General features: G+C 35.8%; 1 protein-coding gene across 2 annotated transcripts in view; it reads left to right on the top strand.

Moving 5' to 3' along the window:
* Positions 1-12,360: 12,360 nt before the first annotated feature.
* The window catches only part of LOC149777166 (SKA complex subunit 2-like), a 31,793-nt gene continuing 24,099 nt past the window's right edge, over positions 12,361-20,054 (top strand). For both annotated transcript variants that reach the window (XM_089941861.1, XM_089941860.1), the window contains exons 1-2: positions 12,361-12,508; positions 17,944-18,024. In XM_089941861.1, coding sequence (XP_089797987.1) covers positions 12,467-12,508; positions 17,944-18,024 — 123 coding nt within the window. In that variant the 5' untranslated portion in view covers positions 12,361-12,466. The remainder of the gene's footprint in view (positions 12,509-17,943; positions 18,025-20,054) is intronic.

The raw sequence follows: 20,054 nt of genomic DNA, 5'->3' as shown, positions 1-20,054 counted from the left end.
AATAATGATGCGCTGAAATGTGAGCGCGATTATATAACTAAGTTTTCAGGCAAATTATAAATTAGACAAATGACATTATTGTATAAATGGATCGAGAATTTGCCCCACATCCTATCATCGAGAATTACGAAGCGAAGCGTAATGGTGAAGTCAGAAATTGTAGGCTGAAAAAACCAGTTGGTGTTGCTAATAATTCTGGTTATCCAAGGTTCAACACTGGGAGGAAACATTATTATAATCATCGTTTTGTGTACGAGTATTTCTTTGGAGAGATCGAAGATGGTTTTGTGATTGATCATATAGATAAAAATAACCTTAATAACTCTCCTCAAAATTTACAAGCTATCACACAAAGGGAGAATTCTGCACGAGGAGGGACTGGTAAATTTGTAAAAATTCCTAGAGTTGTCAGATCTCTCAACATAAGTACCAGTGAAGAGAAAATATTTCAGTCAATGACCGCGGCTGGCAAATTTTTTGGTATTCACTCGCGTTCGGTCAAACGTGTTGCAGAAAATATAATCAAATCATCGTTTTCATACAAGTTTAATAGCTGGATTTTATTTCGTTATGTAGATGCAGATAACGGAGATAACTCTACAGCGACTGTGTAAAAGTCAATGATGCAATTATCTCCCCCTTGATTTCATCAAGGTGATTTCATCAAGGAGATTGCGCAACACGATGTCATTACCTTTACAGGTAATATATTATCCAGTGCGGCAGAACTGTATGCAGTTACCTTTTTTTACAGCCAATACAGTTCCTGGCGTAACCGTCTTATTGTATACACACTGCTCCGCAGTCTATTTCCGCATTAACACTTCCACGTTTGATAAAATAAAAAATTGTCAGTACAGGTAGGTGTTATTTTCACGGTAATGTTTAGAATTAAAATCCAGTTCAGAATTTAAATTTAGCTGCAAACTGTTAACTGTCTGTCAACAGTTACCTATATGATAATTTTTAAATCCTATATCATTAGATTAGACTATGGTGCAGTGGTAGATCGGCTGACTCTCGTCCCCGACTCTGTCAATGCCAGTGGTTCGAGTCTCGTAACAGGCATATTGTCGACGGTACCAATTAATATAGTTTTATAATTGGGGGCGGCAGCCGAAGCCGTTCATGTACATCTCTCTCCCACGTCAAATCGTGTGGGGGTGTTTTTCACCCTGGGATTTGATCTGCGGGGTGTATGTGCATGAATGCAATACACAGACAGCCTTCTGAATACTCTAACATTTCGTTTCACTTTCGCTTAGAGAATTCGCTGGAGGTATGTTTGTGGCGCGCCCTCAAAATAAACAGTAGCCTTGGATGCATAAAGCTCTAAGTCACATGGGCCCACAAAAACAAAACATTCAGAAAAAATGCGGCCCTTGACAAAGTCAAGGAAAGAAATGATCACGAGAATGCCGAGAAGCCATAAGAAAGGTCTCTGTAAGATAAAGTTTCAAGACAAAGTCTGAAAGGACCTCGTGGAGACACATATGCCAGTGCGCAAGGGCCCATGACTGATAACCGCTCATCATGGCTACTGTTTATTTTTTGGTCTAAAATATTTTTCTTTTAAATATATAATTATCATATAATGAATTACGAAAATATCAATGATGTAATTGTTGCTATTAAAAAATTAGAAGAAAACGGAATTAATATATCTGATGAATTAAATCCTGAAAAAATCATGTCTGATTTTGAAACACTGCATGAGGCTAAATGCGAAGGGCGGTATATTTTGCCGGCTCAGTACAGATTAATAAAAAAAATACAGACGGAGTTATATAAATCACTGGCTGCAGTAGAAGAAGCACAAATAAATGAATTTGTTTCGTTGTCTCGTGCAATTGAAAAAAATAGATCAGCATTGTCTCAAGAATACGAATCCAAAAAAAAAATAATTAATACTCGTGTAAGGCAACTAAAAAAATTTATGTCAGATTGTGAAACGATCGAAAGTTAGACACCTTGATTTCTTGGAAAAGTCAAGTACCTGGAAATGAAATCGAACGTAAAAAGAAAAATATTTTTTACCCGCATCAATCTGATGAGTTAGATAATATTTTTTTTACCTGTATCAATCTGATGAGTTAATTTCACTTATACCAATCTGACCTGCTTCAATCTGATACAGATAATATTTTCTTTAGTCGATCAGATTTAATGCAAGAGTGCGCGTAATTTAGAATCTGATCTTTATCACACGTGACCATAGAAATACGTTTTGGCTGTAGTTTATCCAGCTGCGATTGTGTCAATAACAAATCCTCGTTACCGTATACATCAATAACCAGATCAACTGGGCCGACTAGAAACTGTGTAAATATTTTTTGGATGTAGTTTTCAAGTACTTGCTTGTCGTATATGAAAACCTTCACATGTTGGTACATTATATAATACTCGCTTGATTAATTAGAAATCAGGGTCTGTCAGTAAAAAATAAATATTTTTGTGCACTTGCAGATTTCTTTTTTATTTTCGTTTGTGCACGATTTAGACTAGTAATTACTTTCCGAATCGTGCAAAATGTAACATCCGCCTGAGAAAATCTAATCCTAGATTTTTAGGATAAAAGTCTTAAGACAAAATCCTTAGGATGAGATCTTTACGATCTTACAAGTAAATTAATATTAACTATTTCATTCCTCAAATCCAGAAGGTGGCCTGATTGGTCAGTTAGTTTGAAATTTATTCTTGATAACAGTGGATTATGACACTGCAAATAGACCGGACTGATCGGCTCTTGCACAATCAGAAATCCAGGTGGTTCTTTCGGGGTGAATGGATAAAGAACAAATCATTGCTGGGCTTGATTTGATATCGTTGTGTCTGTGCTGTAGCTGCCATTAATGACATCACACACAAGACTGACCGCGACCACAGGGGTTATATTTACGATTTCCGGGGATACATGTCGTCCTGTCCCTTCTGGGTCATTGTTGTGTCGGAGAATAGTTGCCGGTGGTAGTGTTTTTTTGTACTGTGCGAGTATATCAGGGAAGAACTCACTGACGATTTCGTCAGCTGATTGTTTTAGTTCGTCTGCGTTATACCCGGGAAATTTAAAATCTGGCAGCGTAGCTTCTGTCAGCGAGTATGCTTCCAAAAATCGTTGTTTAGAGATACCTTTGTAATTAGCTATCACCCCGAGTACTCGCCGGTGAATATATTCCATGTCGGATACAAGCTGATTTAATATTTCTACGCGTTTAATGATTTCACTACGTGAGCTAAATATATCAAAGAGATGTTCATGAAAACCCTGGCGTAGTTGTGTTTTGTGTTCTTGATTAATGATTTCAAAGTATTCAATGATTTGACTTAAAGTAGTCGTAATATCTCCTTCTCCTGTGGGAGTTTTCTCAGAAGTAAAATGCCATCTCATATTATCCTTCTCGTAAAATGTAAACATATCAGCCAACTTTGATCTTTTTAGTTTATTTAACCTATCTTTATACGATGAGGCAATTTCGTGATATAAAGTCTTATTCGTTACATAATCAGACTTTTTCGGTTCTGGTGGTATCGATGGTGCTTCAGGTGGAATTTCAGGCCATCCTAACACTGTTCTGATCGAACTCTGATATATATCCACAGCGTAGTCTGGAGAGTTTATCTCAATTGCAGAAGACAGCGTTGGTTCATGAACGGTTATTGCTATTTTGGATTCTTTTCCTGTGATATTTTTTATTCGACGTTGTAATTCCTCATTGATTTCTTCGATTTGATAAGACCCGGTTGGTATCCCAATGACGTTCCAGTCGGGTGTGCCATCTGGTCGGTTTTTATGTGCAAACACAAACGAATATTTGCTGGCAATCCACCAAATGATTTTGATCTGATATTGGGCCAACTGTAGTATACTCGTAATTGTGCTAGTGCAATTTCTTTGACCGGAATCGCAGTTGGAAAATTAATACTAAATTCTGGTTTAGTCGAGCTTACTGTTATTATTGACGTTCTTTTGGGGCTTGTATTTTCGGCAATCTGCTAAAGTAATTCTGTCATTATTTATCTATGTTGTTTTTAAATGGCGGGTGCAATCTTCGTATATCTTAACCATTAGCGCGAATTCGGAATCTGATATTGTTTCGTCGTTGAGGCTTGATGATATCAGCGACGATAATTTTGAGTATGCTGCTGTTGCTGTGTTTAGTTTTATGATATAATCGTACAATTTTGTGCTCGTGCATGAGGATATTTTTTCGTGATTATATTAAAAACACCCGCGATTGCCGCTGATGAAGAGACGCATATTGTTACTGCGATTGCGGTTGATACTGGCGTTAGCGCTGATAATACTACTCCGGTGGAAGCAACTAACGCGGATACTGAGTATACTATAGCATCCAGGATGACTGCTCGTCGTTTATATTTCTCTACTCGCGTTGTGTATTTGTCGATGAGGGTTTTTAACTCTGATTGCCATTCGCGTACTTGATCGTATCTATATGGCTGGACATTTAATGTTGTTGTTGATGTTGTCAGGGTCATTTATTATTTTACGCAGTAACCAATTGAGGTGTTTCAGCTACGAATTCCAAACACCACCAGTAAGATGTTGCGGTTAATTTCTTATCGGCTGCTTCCAGTATAAACTCTTCTTCGGTTCCCTTGTTTAATATGATAGTCACAACCCCGGAAAACTTGTCGGCGAATGTTGCCAGGGATATGTTGTGAAAATCTCAAATTTTGCAGCACTGAACACAGAAAACCTATACAGTCCAGTGACTGTTGCGGTGTATTTGATAGTATTATTTTGTTTAGACCATGTTGCAAATCCAGATGATACCGTGTATACTATGTTGATAACATGCCCGGGAATAACTCCAGGTGGGATTTTAATCAAACTGGTTTTGTTAACGATCTCAGGAATCCCACTTACGATATCTTGCTGTGTTTGTTTGATCGTGTCAATGTTGGTTTTGATATCAGAAAGTTTTATGTCAACGGTGAGCGGAGTACCAAAGAATTATTCTGCGGTTTCACTAATTTTTCTAAAGTTTCTACGAAGATTTGCAAACGCGTTTACGTGAACGTCATACTCGTTCCGTAAGGTAGATATTTTATAGTCAACAACGCCGTAGTTAACGTCAACATATTTTTTCGTTGCAGCATCTTCGTCGGATGTTGGATATCTTAAAACAACTATTTTGTTCCCGTTCATGTTGAGTTCACCTGTCATTGTGTCGCCGGTATTTTTTAAGCGATTAATCACACTTGCTGAGATCTGATCTCTGATGGTTGTAAACGATATACTTGAGTCTCTGATTTTTCCGTTGTCAGTAAACACGGGGATGTTATCCGGGGTAGCTCCAAGAACCCCGCGAACTATATCATTCCATTTGATATTGCTGGTTTTTAGCTTGCCATGTCGGTCCTGAAACATAACAACCTCATCTGGGTCTATCACGGATAACGTTTAAAGCTTGTCGATTTCATCTTTGGTCGCATATTTTGATAAATCTATATCGAGATTTTTTGTCTTTGTTTCGATGACAGATCTTCCGTAAATATCAAACATTATTCTTTAGGGATTGTTTAAAATGTTAAATCGGCCCGCGGTATACTCGTGCACGACTTTGTGAGGCGGTTTGGTTGATTTTGATAACGCGTGAAGCACATTAATTACTTAAATTCCACATATTGGCGGATCGGTTAATGTTTGTGTTGGTAGTGTTGAGTACCAGACTGGAATGGGAGCGAAAGTACTTTGTGCGTATTTTAGAAATTCAACTGGCGGTGCTAACCCGTACGAATCGAAATAGATAATTCCACGTAGATGCATCGCGTAAGCAACCCAGTGAGTTCCTGGACCATCGCTGTTATCGAGATTAATAATTCCAGTTTCTGGATTATTCGGTTGTTGTGGTAACTGATCTCGCATAAAAACACCTCTGAAATTTTTTATTTCAAGTTGTTTAGCAGCATCGAGCAAATCAAAATTGGACATCGGTAAAACACTCTGTGTTTTCAAAACCGTTTTGGGTATCATGAAGGCGGAGTTTCTGGAAGTCTTAGACCCGCTCCGTACTGTTCCACTGGTAATTTTAGACGACCCGGCTGAGACATATTGGATTTTTTTGGACGCCTTGTTGGTTTTTGTGTCCGTGATGATCTTCATTTTTAAGTTCTCCTTGGATAAAATTCCCTGCCCGGTTGCTTTCTTTAATGCAATTCCAGCAGCGGTTCCAACAGCACCTAACGCGGCTGCTTTTGCAACAGCTGGGGAATCAGCAGCTATTATTGCTGGCAACGCGGCGAGAAGTGGTAATATACCACCGGTTTTAACCATATCCTTGATGGCTATTGGAGCGAAATCAATTTGAACTCCGGTTTTTGCCTGCTTTGCTTTATTGAAATGTTTTAGTTGGGTTTTAGTCAACGATACCTTGTTTGGGCCGCCGCTAGCGATTTGATCTTGTTTTAGTGTTATCGTTGTCCCACATATGCTCGCGTTTTTCGATTGTAATTTTTTCGCCTGACTAGGAGTCAGAGTGACATTAACTTGACTATATGACATTATAATAAACGCGATTGATCTAATTGTCTACATGTTTTCTACCGGCGCATCAACGATTCTCATTCGGCCACCAACACCTTCAGGTATCATTGATTTTGTCGCTGAGTATATCAGCAATTGCTCTGTAATTATCAGCTGAATTTACGATAGCTCTAAAGTGTATATCAACGACAAATTGCTTAACTAAATCAAGATGTTCCAACGATAAGTAATAAATCGGGTACAGCGTTCTAAAATCCAGTTGTGATATTTGTAAACCAGTGTCTATGTTTTGATCACGTCCCATAAATGTCATCAAGCGATGATATGCACGTGCTACCCAATTATTATCAAAATCCAACGTTATATCCTCGGATGGTTCTTGATGCCCGTTTATTCTTAAAGATACTTCTTCGACGTCAAGTTTGTCAAATACCATTGGATTTCTTTCTTGATTGTTTAATCGTGCAGCCAGTTGAAGAGCAACAAAGATATGTCTCGGTGCAGAAACACCTTGCTGTGATGATATATGCCAAGTGAATAAACCGTTGACAGGATTTTGATTACTGTCGCTAGTTACCGTTAACCACGACAATATTGATTTACCGCCTTGATCCATAAAAGAAAGTAGGCGCTATTCCTCAGCGATTGATGGTGACATTACCGGCATCCATAACGTGAGCTTAAATAATATTACTTTACCCTCAGGAGAGCCGTTTTCTCGCCAGATAGCATCATTATCCTCTTTTCGATAAAGAACAACTGTGTGTTTGGCTCCAAAAATGATCCTTTCTGACATTTCTGCAAAATCCAAAGATGTGGGATAGTGGAATTACATAAGAAAATCTTCTACGATTACCTTCTAACATTAATTTACGTGGAAAAAATCCTAAGTTGTGATTTGGATTCATTTCTATTACTGCAGGTGTCTACGCGTCACCAGCTGCGTTTCTCACATTACCCGTGATCGCAGATCGGTGATCAGGATGGTCATTATTATCCTTAGCAAACATCATAGTCGGACCAGCTGATCTAGTATAATCATCTGAATATCTTGCTAGGCCTATAATCGTCGTAGCAACGTCAACATTATCCTGGATTGTCTCAATTTCTTTTCCATCAATCATATAGGCGGCACTTTTAAATAACGCCATGATGCCATTATTAACAAATCCAACTCTGACATTATCTCCATATGGTGTATTAGCGACAACATTTGTTACAAGTTCACCTGTGACTTCAATAAATGCTTCAGCGGGCAAGAAATACCAACTTGTATCCTGAACTCGTAATTCAATTCGTCCCCGTCGATTTGGCGATATTGCTTCATAAGAATAATACTGATAACCACGCACAGATTCATCATTGAGTACTGGTGCGTCCATGTCAAACGCTGGGTCAGATACACGTTTAAACATTTTATTATAATTTGTTATCTTCTAAAACGAAGACCACTTCCTGATATCAGACTCGTATTTATTTGTTCAGCCCCTTGATTTATCAGCGCTGCTAGTTTTTGATTTGCAGCTTGATTTATTACTTTACTGACATCTACAGGCATCACTTCGGTGCTTGGTAATTTGACCGGTTGTGGCTGGACCGCCTTCGGCCTGCGTATTAATCGTGCTAGTCTGTCCTTGATTGCCAAAAACGCTTTACTGGCAACGTTACCAATAGCGCCAGTAGCCTTATCACGAACAACGTCAATAGCTTTCATTGATAATTGTTTTGCGATTGGTACTGCTTTGGGAGCTATCCTCGCGAATAAACCCTGAACAACATCACCGAGTCCGTCTCCGTAAGTTGCTTTATAGGTTGGTAATCGCGAGTTTATTACCCTGACCGGTACGGGCCCACGATGAGAATTGTGTACGATCATTTTATTTAATTATTTATTTATCTAACAACTAGTCACTGTGGTAGTCATCAACGAGCTCATTAATAAACTCTCTGTAAATATCGATATCCATGATACCACCTTGAAATAATCGCCGACAGATATCAGCTGCTTCATTAATCATTTCTGGTGAGTTATTTCCAGCTCGCTTTCCTCCTATGAGAACTTCTAGCCGTTGCGCATCACTGAAGATACTGTTAGGACAGTCAATAAAACCATTTCCTAAACCACTGCCAGTAGCGCCGGTGTCAGGCTCATCTTCTTCTTTATCTGGATAATACAGCTCTTCTTTTGTTGCGATGGCGCAGAAGGTTGTGGTTGTTGTTTTTTCTGTTGCTGGGAAGGAGGTTGTTGTTTTTTCTGTGGCTGGGGGGGGGAGATTGTGGTTGTTGTATTCGACTAAGATATTTATTTATTGCGTCAGAAAATGTAATAAATCTATCATCACTGTTTCTAGCCTGATCAGCAATATAGTATATACGAAATATCCACTTGTACCAGGTTTCACGACCTAGCATACTCCTGTTTTAAAACTTTATCTCGTCGATCAAAACTTCGCACGGCAAACTCAGCTAAACCATCTACGGTTGGAACGGTCCTTATAGATTTAATAGCCAGTTCGGTAAATTTATCGTTTATATCAACCTTAGCCTTGGCCTGTTCTGTTTCTGTTTCTGGTGTGCGATCTTTTATATCACCAACTTCAGTACGAACTTTACCGACCCCTTCAAGTGTTTCTTCACCGGGTCGAGGTTGAGCTGCAGCTACGCCAACCCGAGGGCCTTGTAAAATCTTTTTTGTTTGTTTAGTTCTTCTCGCAATTTTTTCAGCTTGCTCAGCGGTCTGTTTTAATATTGGAAGAATACCATTGTAACGGGTTTAAATAATTGTTCTGTGCCTGTAGCATATTCAACTTGTGCTTGTTGCCACGCTTGTAACTTTTGTCTTACAGAATCTCTCACACGAAGAAATTTTATTTTTTATTGCTTCTAGTCGCTCTCGAGCTAATCTAGTGGTATATGCTTATACAATGTTGGCCATTATCAATAACATAAAGTTTTAATTCATAGCAGCAGGGAGGGCGATGCTCTCAACTTGTCACCGAATAATCGCGTATTTTTCTTCGACGCAACAAAGAAAGAAAAAACCATTGGCGATAACAGGTAAGCCAATTTGTCATCGAGGGAGTTGTCTTAGGCTGGATATCGCATTTTTTTTTAACGATTTTTGTGATCTCGCAGGAAGTCGTATTTTGCGAAAATACGGGTGAACCAATTAGAGCCGGTTCGCCCTCCCTGCTGCTTCATATTAAATTCGAATTCATACGCGATCTCTTCCCCATAATAATAATAATTTTTTTTATACACTATTTCATACTTTGAACAAAATATATATTTTTTTCATGTGCGAATGAATATACAAAATTTCGGGAGCCACGCCACGACCGTGTTATATCTTAATTCGCGTTAGAGTCGGGTTACACAATACTTAGAAGAAACAAAACAAGAACATAATATATCGGTTTTCAAATAAAAAGTTTATTTTGTCTTCTCATTCTTTCAGAACATTCAGTTTTTGGTGTCCATCATTTGTCAATTACTAGAGACCTCCACTATCTGCTATTACCAAACGTTGTAAATCACTTGCATTTGGGGCAAGGAGAAACTATTAATTTTGGCTCAAAAGATTCAAGGTCAGGGTCACAGTTCTCCACTATCTAATGTTACCAAATTTTGTACGTAGCTTACATTTGGGGCAAGGAAGAACTCTTATAATTTTTTTCTTAAAAAGGTCAAGGGTCAAGGTAACATATTGAAAGGTGTGAAAATGTATCATAAATGTTCTTGTGTACCAGATATGTTAACAAAGCTTTGTAAATGGTTTGCATTTGAGATGAGATAACATGTAGGCTTGTTGCTTAAAGGTTAAGGTCACTTCAGAGAAGGAAACGTTTGAGTTCTTTATCACCTGTATTAACTACACTCTGTGAATGGATTGTATTTGTGACAAGGGAAAGCCCTGTTTTCGTGGCAAAATATCAGAGGTCAAGGTCATGTGGCCTTAAAGGATATGAAAAACAATATCCACAAAACTACTTCAGTTCTGTACCGCTTCTTTGACTAAACTTTGCAGGTGGTTTCCCTCTGAGACACTTACAGAGTTTAAGGTTAAAATCAATTGTCAAAGACAGAGGGACTCCAAGAAGAAAAACAGTTTCAACGAAATAAAAGTCCTTTGCCACAAGTCAGACTTTGTGGATTGCTTGCATTTGATACAAAACAGGCTTGCACCTATCACTTTTGGGGCCAGTAGGTCAAAAGTCAAGGTCACAAAGACTGAAAGAACAAAAATGATTGCACAAAATAAGTTGTCATAGCATGTTTGTGGTACTGTTGTTCCAGTTGCTCTTGATTTTCTAATAGAATAAATCATTTAAAATTATTATAGTATTTATTGTATCATATTACACTCAATTTTTCACTTTGTAAATCACTTTCTAATATGGTAAAATACATTTACCACTCCTTTCGATTATAAAAAAAATATTTTTTGCTATTATAAAGTAAATCTCTTGTAGTTTAAATTTATACCCTTGTAAAATGATTTTTTATTTTATACCCTTGTAAAATGATTTTGCATTTTGATGACAAGTATTCTTTATTATCATAAATGCCTACTTTGCCTATTAACATTTGTCCTGCATTACTAACTGTTTATGCAATACATCATACATGATTGTTGTAGAGTACTAGTGGTGTTCATTGTAGTAGTTATAATAGTATCAGTAGCACACATTGTACAAATGTAATTGCAATAGATTGCAGATACAGATCTTACAGAAAATAAAGATATAAATCCTGAAGATTAAAATTGTAGTTAGAATTGTTCTAAATATTTATATATAAATTATTTATTAATATTTTAGCTATAGCACTACTGTTATATTTAACAGGAAAATTATTTTTGTTGCATTAACATTTCATAAACTGATGATCAGACCAAAATGCTCATTTTTATGACAAATAGTCATTTTCAAAAATTTTATATTTTAAGTTTGCCACCAGCTTGCCTTAAATATTACTGTGAACTTTGAAATGGTTCCATAACCCATGACACCATTTATTTTATTTTTTTACAGCTATTACAGCTATTTTAACAGATTTTTAATAAAGATTCTGGATGAGAAAATTAGAAGAAAAAAAAAATTCACGTTATATAGTAATAAAACAGAAAATGCAAATCTGAGATAGCAACTGTTTATTTGAGATACGCTATTCTTCTGAGGTGGCGCTCTACAGTTTCGTATTTTCCATGGGTTAGGATTTAAAGAAAAAGAATTTCCCCGGCTTTCCTCACTGGTTATACTGACTATTTATAAAAAGACCTTGTATATCTTAGGTATAATTAAAAGAACCTTTAATTCCCTTTATTTTGGTGTATGATTGATGGGTGTAATATGGGTTATAGAGTATACAGCTTGGCCTTAGTTCAAATGTGCATCTTTCAAAAATGTGCTAGCTCTACTTGGTCATTTTCACTTCCTGAACTTAAGAGGTAAATTGTATAAAAAAAGAGCCGATAACTTTTTTTTATATTTTATATATTTGGTAATTCATTCATTGCACTTTCAGAAGCTGGTACTGTCTAGTCTGGCAAAAATTCATTTTCCCTATTTAAATAGCTCCTATGTATAGTGTACTTTAGACTAATTCAGGCTGATTTTTTAACACAAGGGAGCAGTCATTTTAGTTAGCAGTGCGCTTAAATCATGTAAAATTTCCAAACGTACAATATCCAAAGAAATATCATCCACATTACATTACTGTAGCATATAGGTATGCCAACATTTTGTCCATTGTGCATGTTTTAAATGCGAACTACTTCACCTTACATACGCCACTCTCTCTAAAGTACATATTGATTGGTGAGCACCCCCTGTGTTTTTGTTATCCTCGTGTTCGGCATCAGCGCGTTTGTTAGGAAGAGACAGATTATCCAGACTGAACCTTAAATTTCGGGAGAAATATAGTGCGTTTTAAATAATAAATGACGGGGAACCCAAAATGGACAAAATGGAGAAGACGGTAGAAAATTTGGAGGCTATGGTATGAAAAATTTGCTTAATGTAAACATAATCGTTTAGATTTTAATACACTGCTCCCCAAAAACAGAGGCACTCCCAAACTATTTTTCAAAGGCAACAACTGTACTGATGAAAGCAATAACTTTTCTTGCAACAGATTGGTATTAAACGGGGAAACAACTGCAGTTGCCGTCAATATTCAGTTCTGCAACTTTCATCAAATGAAGTGCTGTATGAAACATTTTTGATGTAATTGTTTACAGATGCGTTTAGTAAAAACTTGAGATTTAAGATCATCTTGAATAATAGTTACGAGATGTTTTGCAACTCACTAGCCCTGACTTAATGAGCGAGGATCTTTCGTACTTATTGAAGTGCCTGAAGTATACAGCCTCGCGTTTGTTTGTACCCCCTATAAATTTCAGAATTGAAAAGCATCATGGATATGAAAAATGCACAGGACTTAATTATCTCATTCGTTCATTTATCATTTCTAACCTGATTTTCGCCAGGTGGCTAACACCTGTCAACTTGGCGTTTCAAACCAACAAGCTCTTGATGTAAACAGACAGACGGGTCACTGTCCTTTTCTAGTTTTTAAAGCAGTCCATTTCAGTAAAAACTGTGTTGTTTGCATCAAATTATTTGCAATATTAATTTGTAATATTTACATTTAAAAAATATTGAACAAATAAAATGGAAGAACTTTTGTATAATGCAGTTTCACGAACATCTCAAGACACTCCAGGACTCGCTAAGAATGCTCCAGTGCTACATAAAATGTTACCATAGCTTTCAAAAACTCTTCAAGAAGTGAGAAGAAGAAAAAAAGCAAATATATGCATGGACATTGATAATGTCAATGATAGAATGGTTGATGGCCCCATTTCCATTAACTGACAATGTCCAACCATTACCTTCAGGTAAATGGTGTTCATTTGAAGAAACCTACCATTTTAATTGTTAAAAAAGAACATGTACATACAGGTGTTCCTTCAGGAGACAAATCGAACTGCTTATGTAGGTGTCAACCCTCTGAGATGAAAACCTGTATACCAGACCAACAAAAACCTTACAAAGACCCCAAAAAACCTTACATGAAAAAATGTATTCTTACATTATATATGATCAACAGTTTTAAAACAACAAATGCTATACACAAATTATTATGACACATATTTACATAATTATTTACATTTCTGAAACTTTATTTCATTCTTTTTACTTTAACAGTATTATCTTCCAGCTTTGGCTAAGCAAAGAAGCTTTTGATGGATTCTCCCTTCTTCATTTCAAAGTTTCTTTCATGCAGTTTTGTCCTGAAGTGTTCTTCCAGATCATATATGCTCGACACCACCACTTTAATGTCTTTACTGCATATTGTACAAAAAGCGGGTGAAGATCCTAACTTGGATACATCTACAATGCCAGGGAAGACTTTAATCCAATCAGCATGAAACTTGCCACAACCTCGGTCAGTGTCTTCAAGTTTGCATTTCTTTGAGTTAGGCTCAGCCATTTGATGGATGGAATATTTCAACTAGATGAGAGAAATACATGTATAAAAAAAACAATTTAAAAATTTAGATTTGGCATGTGATAGAGGAAGACCTCTTGATTACAAATATGTTATGAATTTATATTTGTCCCCATAAACCCCAAGATATTATGCCAGGAGCTATCCAAAAATTGAAATCTAGAAATAATGTTTTTTACAAAGTAGCAATCTGGAAGTTTTACCTCATGAGCTGTTGATTGTTTCTATTAAAATTGTATATCTGGTGCTTGAAAAGTTATGAATTTGCTACATGGTGTGCCGATTTTGGTCACAAAGTTGATATAAATTGGCAGTGTTACATATTTTCGAGTCACTCAGTATCTGTACTATGTCCGTCATTATGGCAATGCATCTTCCTGTTTGCATTACCTATCTGACAAACTTAACTCAAAACTATAACAGCATGATAAAATGTCGGTGCTAAAATCAGTAGAGTATTTATTTTTAATTAATACTGTATATTGTTAAAAATTTTCATAAATCGCCACACAGAAAAGTTGGATGAATTACGGTTACACCAACATGATTGCTACACTATGTAAAGTATGAAAATTGATGCAATCGTTATGCATTTGATAGTATTAAGTATAAATAATAAAATAATAATGTATAAAATAAGAAAACATACTTACTACACAGGTAGTTAATCAGTATTAGAAATCCGAGTGAGAATCTAATCTCTGAGCGATAAACGACAGGATCTTCACACACTATAGTGGAACCATGAATGAAACTTGTTTCATTATCAAAGGAAAAGCGCGGTTTTGAGTATGATTTGATTGGTTGTTTCAGGCCACCATAGTCTCACTGAATTCTCATGCTTAAAAAAATTATGCCAAGAGTCCTGGATGCACACAAAAGAAAAATATTTTTAATTTATTTATTTATTTTTTTACAGAAAACCATACAAAACGGTTGTACACTGATGAAAAAGGAGAAAAAAAAACGTACAAATTACGGGTAAATCGTATAAGTTAACACCTATGTGCTTAGTATTAGTTGAAAAAAAAGCAGGAACATTGACAAGATAAAAGAGGGGGAAAATGTGAAATTTTCGAAGACTGCGGGATTTGGGGCTTTTCAAATGTAATACTGTCAAATCAACCTTTGTCACTGAAAATGGATACCTTAGAAATGTAGGGGCTAAGAATAAAAATGATGCATTTAATGTAAAGTTAATAGCCAAGTAACTTGGGAAGCACTGGATCTTCAATCCAATGACAACAAAGTATTTTGAGCAGATATTATGCTACATTTAAAAATAACCCTGATTTTATAAAAGAGGATGTTATTTTGTCAAAAAGAATGACTCCAGCATCAGCAACATCACTTGTTTTTCATACCAAGGCAGTTGTCATCAACCACTCACAGCATCACATAGTTAGGAGAAAAACATTTATGTAAGAACTCATTTGAGGACTTGTGACAAAATAAAGGAAAGGATGAAGGAACAGATACAAAGAGACATATCCTGACTTGAAGAAAGATGACTCAGTGACTGGCGCTTGCAACACTACAGCAATAAGCAATATCAAGTACAATGAAAAGAGAAGTCCGCAAACAGTGTGACCAAGCCAACGCTGCTGACAACATCTTAGTCCTCAGAATGATAAATGAACATCTGTTTGTGCAAACAATAATACATAAGAAAAAGCAGGTACCATCCATCATTTGCTATACACATGACCAAATCACTGACCTACAACACTTCTTGATTTATGGCAATAAACAACAAGTTGGTATAGATGGAATATTCATCCTTAAAAAATTTTGTGCAATGCAACTGTATTGTTATACAAAAATCAAAAAGTTGTCAGAAATGGTACAAAGTATCATCCAATTTTGTTGTCCCTGTCTTTCTGCACAAAGATGCTTCTTACTAGAGATGTTGAGTCTGGAAGTAGGAGTGTCTGAAATGATGGAATTTTGAACTGATGATAAGGGCATAACCAAGGCAATAGAACATGTATTCCCCTTGGCTACATGCTATCTTTGCATTAAACATCTTAAGGATAATGTCAAGCACTACCTTTGAAACAAAATTGGGGTGGAAGAGGGTAATCATGGCATAATAATGGCCCAAATATTTGGTACTGTTGGCATCACAGATGCAAATAGTACAAAAAGAGTTTTGAAAGCTGATCAGAATGTCCAGAAACAATCATCAGTGAACCTGGCATTTACACCAAACTTGATACTTGAAACAGCTGCTATAGAAATATGTTTTTGAACCTAGCCACAGAAATACTGAACACAGGAATTGGACTAATAACGATACAGAGTCCGCTAGTAACATTCTAAAACTCTCTGTTGATTGGAAACCAAAACATGCGGAAGACCTAATGCATCAACGTTTCCATGTGACAGCAGTCCATTTCATGGATGATAGAAGTGCTTCTCAGGAGAGCTTGAATTATCAATCAACAAAAGAAGAACACATGTACTACATACATGACAGTGTCTGGCAGTGCAGTTCCAGTAAACAAAATACAAAGATTTTCGCATACTTCCTCAAGGATATTAAGCATACACAGAAATCAAAGTGCATAAAATCACAAGATGGAAAATACACTAATAATAATGCTAAAAGAACTGCATGAAAACCTGGTTGATGAAGAAGGCCTATTATTGAAAGGACCAATAAATGCTAAAACACTTACAAACAAATGAATAATTAAATTGTTTATGAGATATGCTAATAATTTTATATACATTTACCTGGCCATTTTATTTAATGACTTCTTTGATGCATTAAATTTCTTTGCCTCTTGGTGTTGTGGTATTGGTACATTTTGATAAATGTTGATAAATATTCACTTTACTGTACCTGAACACCCTTTGCCAAAATGGAAGTTCCCTTGGCAACTCTTGACATCACTACTTTTCCTGTTACACAGCAAAAATCGCTAGATATCTAGTTTTGTTTGTTTTTGTTGTTGAAATTTAAAATAAGTGTTTTGCAAAGTCTTAGGGTATTGTTGGAGAGGCTTGGTGTGTCTTGGGGTGTTTCATGAGACCCATATAGATGTATTCAAATGTTTACTGAATTGCAGAGATTAACAAAGACAGTGAACTCAATCACATCTGTTGCTTGATAACAGAGACTTGCCCACGCTTACTGAAGGTCTTTCAAATTAGTTGAGTTACTACAGTTGTTTTAATTGGATAGCTTTACGTAAAATTAATTACATTAAACTGAGCACTGTATATATGGGTAGACCAGTAAGTTACTTCTTTTTAAAGAGTCTTCAACATTGAAGCATGCCATGATCCCTCCCCCATTTTACCCACCCCACAAAGTCTCATCCAGGATGCTTAGTTTTAGTAACAGATATAAAAAAAATGATTCCTTACTAAATTCCCTATTTTCTATCACATTAGAAAAATTACTTTAGATAAAAATTGAAATCTTACATGTTTCCTTTGAAAATATTTTCATTTTGATGGCAAAGCTAGTTGTGCTAATTTGTCCAACAAACAGGTTAGATATACATGATATAGATATACATGTTAAATGGGAATAGTTTGCCTAGGATTAATGAAACTTGTCTTATCTGGAACCTTCAGTAAAATGGAACATGTAATTTTTTTCCAATTTGTGCCTACTATGATTTTAAGCATAAAGTTGTACCAGTATACATGTACTCACGAGTTACTACTGTAACAGTAATACCAGACTGCCTGATAGAAACAATTTACAAATTAGATTAAAAGTTTTCAATTAAAAAAAATCCACAACCTTTCAACATTTGGTTCAAAATTTGGATTATGAATTACTTGCACAAGGAAAATAAAGTGAGAGTACAGTAAAATTTATGGTGATAACCAATAAAGTTGTAGGTTCCTTGATACTCTTGTATTGTTTTGCAGATATTTGTAATTTATTTATCTCATTCAAGTTCCAGAAGGCAGAGAGTGACATTAATTACCTGAACAGAAAATTAGATTTTGAATTTGAGCAGTCAGTGGATGCCGATGAGGTAAGCCATGCTATTAAGATGTTTGTCGATGGCATCATTGACTTGGATTTTGCCTTTTAAAAGACTGTCATTATTAAGAGAAATTTTCATTTACTAATTCAGGATGCTGATTGCATAAATGATGTGGTCTTTTCGTGTCAAGAAAGTGTACATGTGTTTGTTGGGTAGGGATTTTGATTGTTTCCGAGATGTGACCCAGGGTATATGAACAGATAAAGGCTATGACCCAAATGTGATATTGGTTTAAAACAAAGCTGTCTACTTGTACAATATTCTAAAAATAAATACGTGCATCATAGCATATGAAAATTTGCATTAATTTATGTCAGGTTATAGAGATATTAAGGGGTGACCTTTGATATCTCCCCCTTCCCCACCACAACTGGGGTGGGATTCACTTTGATGAAAAAATTAAATTCCCATTCAGTAAACAATTTTTTTTCAAATTTTTTTTACTGGTAGAGTTATGGGGTTGTAAAAACAAAAAAGTCTTTAAAGGTTAGTACTGCCAGCATCAGCATTACCATGTCTCATTTATTGGCCAATAAGGGCAATACAATAGGGCATTGCATCTAGTTTATCAAAGTACGAAACAATAAAAGTCACATTAAGGTATCAAATCAACAACTTGATTAAGACTTAAATCTGCTGTAAAAAAAAATGTCCATTGTTCTGAAATATGATGAATGGTATAGTTCCTTTGATGTTGGTGATTTTCTACTCATTAACTGGGGTTAATTGTTCACGCTTTAACCTATGCCAGTAAATTCCCTTTGTTATGCATGTACACTATGAGAACAGGTTAACTGACAGACCATTCTGTGGAAGTTGGGGCTGGCAATGCTGTTGGTTTTTAATGAACTAGAATTTTTGTTCAACTAACCTTGAAAGAATTAGGAAATGTCCATGTCATCGATAACACTTTATTGATCGGTATGTTCCTGAATACAGATATGATTTCTTAAATATTTTAACATAGAGGGAGAATTCATTGGTAAGAATGATATTGACTTCATTACAATCATTTCTCTAGGATTTTCACATAGAAGGAGAGTTTAATTCATTGGCAGGAATGTGAATTTAGTACATGATATTTTTCTAGGATTTTCACACAGAAATAATTCATTAGTAGGAATGAATGTTGTTAGTACATTACAGTGATTACTTCAAGATTTTCACACACATGGAGAATTCATTGGTAGAAATGTTTTTGAGTACATTGCTATAATTTCACCAGGATTTTCACACAGATGGAGAATTATTGGTGTCATTGACTACTTTATAGTGATTTCTTCATGAGTTTTCCATCTCACTCATGCATTTTTGTAATTGTTTTTTTTCTTCTGTTTTTAATAGGTGCAGTTTTGTATAAAAATGGTGTCTGTTAATTGACCCCTTATAGTATGTTTCAGCCAGTGCGTGTGTAATAAATAATTTTTAATGAATAAAGATAAAATTTAAGTTATTCATCTTAATTATTTCACAGTGGTAGCAGTCATGTGTTTTGTCAATGATGCTATGTTTTATACATTAGAATTGCATGTAACACTAGAGACATTACCACTGACTAACAACAATGGCATGTCTGCCATTGTACAACTTTGCCAAGTGAAGTTCTTTAAAAGCTTGTAATGGCTAGATGATGGATGAAAGTGGCTCATTGTTCAAATGCAGAAAGTCACTAAGCGCTTGATTTAATATGATCATTGATCTAGAAGTCAGGCTGTTAAATGAATCAATTGAGCTTTGTTATTGTTATGCTTTTGCAGCAAACTGATGGCACACGATTTTCATGTGCTCACTAATTTTTTTTGGGGAAGATTCATTACTTTCACACAGTTGTGCACCCTACAGAAATGCTGCAGTTATTAAATAAGCATAAAGCATAGTTTATTTAGATATATTCAAGTTTAAATTTTTGACGCTTAATGTAAAAACAGAAATGTTTTCCTTAACATTAATTAAACAACTTCACTTCATATTTTGTGGTCTGTACATCAGTTGGTAATTGAGAAATATATAGAACTATA

This window comes from Sinohyriopsis cumingii, chromosome 18 (genome assembly GCF_028554795.1).
Source record: "Sinohyriopsis cumingii isolate HCF-2022 chromosome 18, ASM2855479v2, whole genome shotgun sequence".
NCBI lineage: Eukaryota > Metazoa > Mollusca > Bivalvia > Unionida > Unionidae > Sinohyriopsis > Sinohyriopsis cumingii.
This window is presented reverse-complemented; position numbering and strand designations above follow the sequence as displayed.